At 39.9% G+C, this 4,601-nt stretch overlaps 1 protein-coding gene across 1 annotated transcript; it reads right to left on the bottom strand.

The window, feature by feature from the left end:
* Positions 1 to 2,415: 2,415 nt before the first annotated feature.
* Positions 2,416 to 3,766, bottom strand: LOC107574901 (gastrula zinc finger protein XlCGF8.2DB-like). The gene has a single exon (XM_016261325.1). It carries the CDS (start codon positions 3,559 to 3,561, stop codon positions 2,746 to 2,748), a length of 816 nt encoding a protein of 271 aa, XP_016116811.1. The 5' UTR covers positions 3,562 to 3,766; the 3' UTR covers positions 2,416 to 2,745.
* Positions 3,767 to 4,601: the final 835 nt, after the last annotated feature.

Raw genomic sequence — 4,601 nt, 5'->3', positions numbered from 1 at the left:
CTGTGCTTCAAAGGGGACATTGATCTTCCACAATTTGGTATGATTCTTCAGGGTCTTCATGAACGGTCTGCAACATACTTTGGTTAAAATTCCTCAGTGGGCGTGTAAAACAACACCCTTTTTACCTTGCTCTGTTCACAGCGACTCATTTTGGGGCATGTCCCTTTAAATGCTAATGAGCTCTGCTCACTCGCCCCTTTCTTCCGTGGAAGAGCAAAGGCGATTTGCAAATAATCATAAAAAATATAAAGTGTCAGACTTCTTCTGGAGGTGCAGCTGGATCACGAACATGGGGTACTGATCTGTCCTTGAATTTGAACTTTTTAACAAAACCTGCCTTGAATTGTCCCTCATTCAGAAAGCAGTCTGCAGTAAAATGATTTGCGCAGACAAACGAATTTAGGTGTATTCAGTGGCGCATTACCATTAAAAACAAAACTAATGCACTGCATCCTAAGTGGTGGTTGTGGGCGGGGCCTGAACAATATGACATCATATTGCTCAGAAAATCAAAACGGCTTGATAATTGAGATTGTTTGGGATTTTGGGGGATTAAAAAAAAAAAAAAAAGGAGTGAATGGATTATCATCATTGTAGGGTGGTTGTGTCCACACACTGCTAAGATACATTTATATGCAAACACCATGTAAAAGTGAACTTTGCATCCAATGTCTACTTTAAATTTAAATAAAATCTTAATTCAAGTGATGAAGCGCCGGAGTCGACACAATGGCGGACTGATGACAGCTCACTCAGGGCGGAGCTAAGGTAAGACGGACCTGTCAATCAACTATCGTGGGAGGGGCCTGTGCAGAACTACGTCATTCTGACAGGGAGTCTCAAAACAGCCTGATTTGAGAAAGGGGATTTTAAGATAGGTATTTAAAAAAAAAAAAAAAAACACTAGGTGGATTTTTATCATTATAGGATGGATGTTTACTCACTTCCAACACACATTTATGTTAAAACAACAACAAAAGTGAATTTTGCATCCAATGACCCCTTTAAATCATCCTTACCTGTGCATTCTCTCACTAAATATGCATCAAATAATTCAGTGCAATGTTCATTACTTCCTGCAGTTCACCATTTTATTTATAATCATTTAGTTACATTGTGGCATAAGACAGAAATTTAACATTTTGATTCCAAGTTACCAGTAAACGGAATGGCACAACGTCTCCAAACAATCTAAATTAGAGTGTCTACTACAATATTTGAAACTACAGCAAAGGACACAGTCAGGTGTGGATACAGGAGATCATATATATATATATAAAAAAATAAAAAAGCTTCAAGACAAGTATAAAAAAAAGTGAAGAATACAAATAAAAGACATGGCTATGAAGGTACCATAATCAGATACGGCACATTCAGCTGTGGTGTGAGCGTAGTCTTCATTTCAAACAGATACCCATTTTCTGGAGCTATTTTGAATTACAGGGCTATTTAAAAGGTTAGTTCACCCAAAAATGAAAATTAGCCCATGGCTTACTCACCCTCAAGTCATCCTAGGTGTATATGACTTTCTTCTTTCAGAAGAATCCAGTCGGAGTTATATTAAAAATTGTCTTTGATCTTTCAAGCTGTTTAATGCCACTCAGCGGGTGTTGCATGCATCAGTCCAAAAGAAGTGAAATAAAGCGCATCCATTCATAATAAAAAGTGCCTCAAGCAGCTCCGGGGGGTGAACGAAGGCCTCCTGTAGCGAATCGATGCGTTTTAGTAAGAAAAATATCCATATTCAAAACTTAATAATCACTTGAATCTAGCTTGCGCCAGCAGTTGTTCACAGAAGCAGCTCCGGGAGCATGACGTATGAGTTCAGCGCTGCGCATGCGCCGGTGAGTCTCGTGAAAACCAACGTTTGTTAACAGGAGCAAAGGAAGCAAAGTTTCCTTACTTTAGCAAAGGAAAACCAGTCTCCTCTTGGCTTATATCGAAATCTTCCCACATTCTTCTTTACTAATCCTGGTTTTGTACTTCTAATTAGTGACCGTTGTTTTGTTTTGATCTCTCCGCTGTGCTTCCGCGCGTTCATCACTTCTGAGCGGCCCGTGCGCAGCGCTGAACTCATACGTCATCCGCCCGCAGCTGCTTCTGTTTACAACAGTGAGCGCAAGCTACATTAAAGTGATTATTACGTTTTAAATATGGATATTTTTCTTACAAAAACGCATTGATTCACTACAGGAGGCCTTTGTTCACCCCCCGGAGCCGTGTGAGACACTTTTTATTATGGATGGATGCGCTTTATTTAACTTCTTTTGGACTGATGCACTGCAACACCTGCTGATTGCCATTAAACAGCCTGAAAGATCAAAGACCATTTTAATATAACTCCGACTGGATTCGTCTGAAAGAAGATAGTCATAAGTCACCTAGGATGCCTTGAAGGTGAGTAATTCATGGGCTAATTTTCATTTTTGGGTGAACTAACCCTTTAAAGCTTTCTCCACAAAGCACAAAAATACCGTCTCATTTTCATGACTTCTTAGGTGCATCTATTGGGTGTAATGTCAAAAGAAATGTATTACATTGATCACAGTTAATGGGGATTTTTAAAATTTCTTCTTTTGGTAAACCTCGTCACGGTCACACTTTATTTCCAGAATGATCTTGAAAGGCCTCTCTCCAGTGTTAACTCCTATGTGTCTTCAGGTTTCCTTTGACTGTGAAACACTCTGCACAATGATGGCATATAAAAATAGTTTCACACATATTTCATGTGAATCTTAAGATTTTCTATTTATGAGAAGCTCTTCCCACAGGCTTCTCTCGAGTGTGTTGTTTTTTAATGTGAGCATTGAGGCTACCTTTATGACTGAAACTCTTTCCACACTGAGCACATTTACAGCATTTCTCTGCCGAATGAGTCTTCATGTGGTAATTAAGGCTTACCTTACGAATGAAACGCCTTCCACACTGATCACATTCGAAGGGTTTCTTTCCGGTGTGCCTGATCTTGTGACACTTGAGGCTAAATTCTGTTGTGAGGGTCTTTCCACAACGATCACATGTGAACAGCTGCTTTCCAGTGTGAATCTTCATGTGGTAATTACGGGTGCATATATGTGTGAAACTCTTTCCACAATACTTGCAAGAGTAAGGCTTCTCTTGAGTGTGAACTCTCATGTGGACTTTAAGGTTTTGTTTTGCAGGGAAACTCTTTCCACACTGTTCACATGTATAAGGCTTCGCTCCAGTGTGAATGCTCATGTGGAAATGAAGGGTGCTTTTCTGTGTAAAACTCTTTCCACACTGTTGACATGTGAAAGGTTTCTCTCCCGAGTGAGTTCTCATGTGTCTTTGAAGGTGCACTTTTTGCGCAAAACTGTTTCCACACTGTTGGCAGGTGAATGGCTTCTCTCCCAAGTGAGTTCTCATGTGATTTTTAAGGTGTCCTTTTTGAGTGAAACTGTTTCCACACTGTTGGCAGGTGTAAGGCTTCTCTCCCGAGTGAGTTCTCATGTGCCTTTTAAGGGCTCCTTGTTGAGTGAAGCTCTTTCCACACTGTTGGCAGGTGAATGGTCTCTCTCCAGTGTGAACTCTCATGTGCATTTTAAGTTTTCGTTTTTCACCGAAACTCCTCCGACAATGATGGCAGGTGAAACGGCTGTTAGATTTGGTTTTCTGAGCTCTTTTTCATATAGAAGCCGTTTTAGTCTGTGTGGCATTTTCACCAGTTATGAAATCATGGTGTTTCTCATTCTGATCTGTCTGTTCCATTTCATTCGGATCTTGATTCTCCTCTTTCAGCACCAGCTGGTCTAAAGGAAAAAAAGACAAATACAAGTTAACCAGTTTGAAGCCAAAAAGCGAAAGATGTGAAAACCAACATGAAAGCTTTTAAGGCCGGGACACACCAAGCCGACTTAAAACAACTAGCAGCCACAAAAGCCGACGGTGTTTGTCATTCAAAAGGAGAAACCGAAACAAGGGTATACGGGATATACGGCAATATACAAAATGTACACAAAGCAGCGCTTGCTTACTATTGTGAATATGAGTTATGTTGATAACTTAATTCATTTTAATCTTTTTGTAAACATTCGCATATTGGAATGCTTGGGTAAGATCTCGTAACATTAGAACAGCCTTCTGTCTCTGCAGCCTTCATTTAATTACTAGTTTTCATCTCTTTCGCTTTAATTTTCAAGAACTGACTCATTCGCTAAACTGAACATCCAATCAGAGCTCTCACTCTCGCCGACGGTTCAGGTTTGGGTCAGGCTCAGTTTGTAGCAAAACTAAAACTATATACAGTAGGCTATGCTGCTTTCATAGATGCATGCACACACACATTGCTGAACACAGATATCGAAGATCACACAGCGCACACACACAGAAACATTGTGGTGCACAGAAACTTTTAATAAAATAGCTTCTACACTGACTCGCTACATTATATTTCTCAGCAACGAAGGGATAAAATTGCTGTTTTTGACGCAACTAAGCTTTATTGCTTGTAGAGAGAGAGATGCGCAGCTGCAGGTAATGCACATGCGCAACTTTCATCCCTCTCATACGCTCTCTCTCGCATGTGCTAATTAATTCAAATAAATTATATAATTAATTCAAATAAATGTGATCTTACCGCA

Source organism: Sinocyclocheilus grahami, unplaced genomic scaffold (assembly GCF_001515645.1).
Source record: "Sinocyclocheilus grahami isolate Dianchi unplaced genomic scaffold, SAMN03320097.WGS_v1.1 scaffold2377.1, whole genome shotgun sequence".
Taxonomy (NCBI): Eukaryota; Metazoa; Chordata; class Actinopteri; order Cypriniformes; family Cyprinidae; genus Sinocyclocheilus; species Sinocyclocheilus grahami.
The sequence above is the reverse complement of the archived record's forward strand: the minus strand, read 5'-3'. Positions and strand labels throughout refer to the sequence as shown.

Excerpts from the sequence above, each read along its gene's own strand:
- LOC107574901 (XM_016261325.1), bottom strand. The coding sequence starts at position 3,561 with ATGCACATGAGAGTTCACACTGGAGAGAGACCATTCACCTGCCAACAG.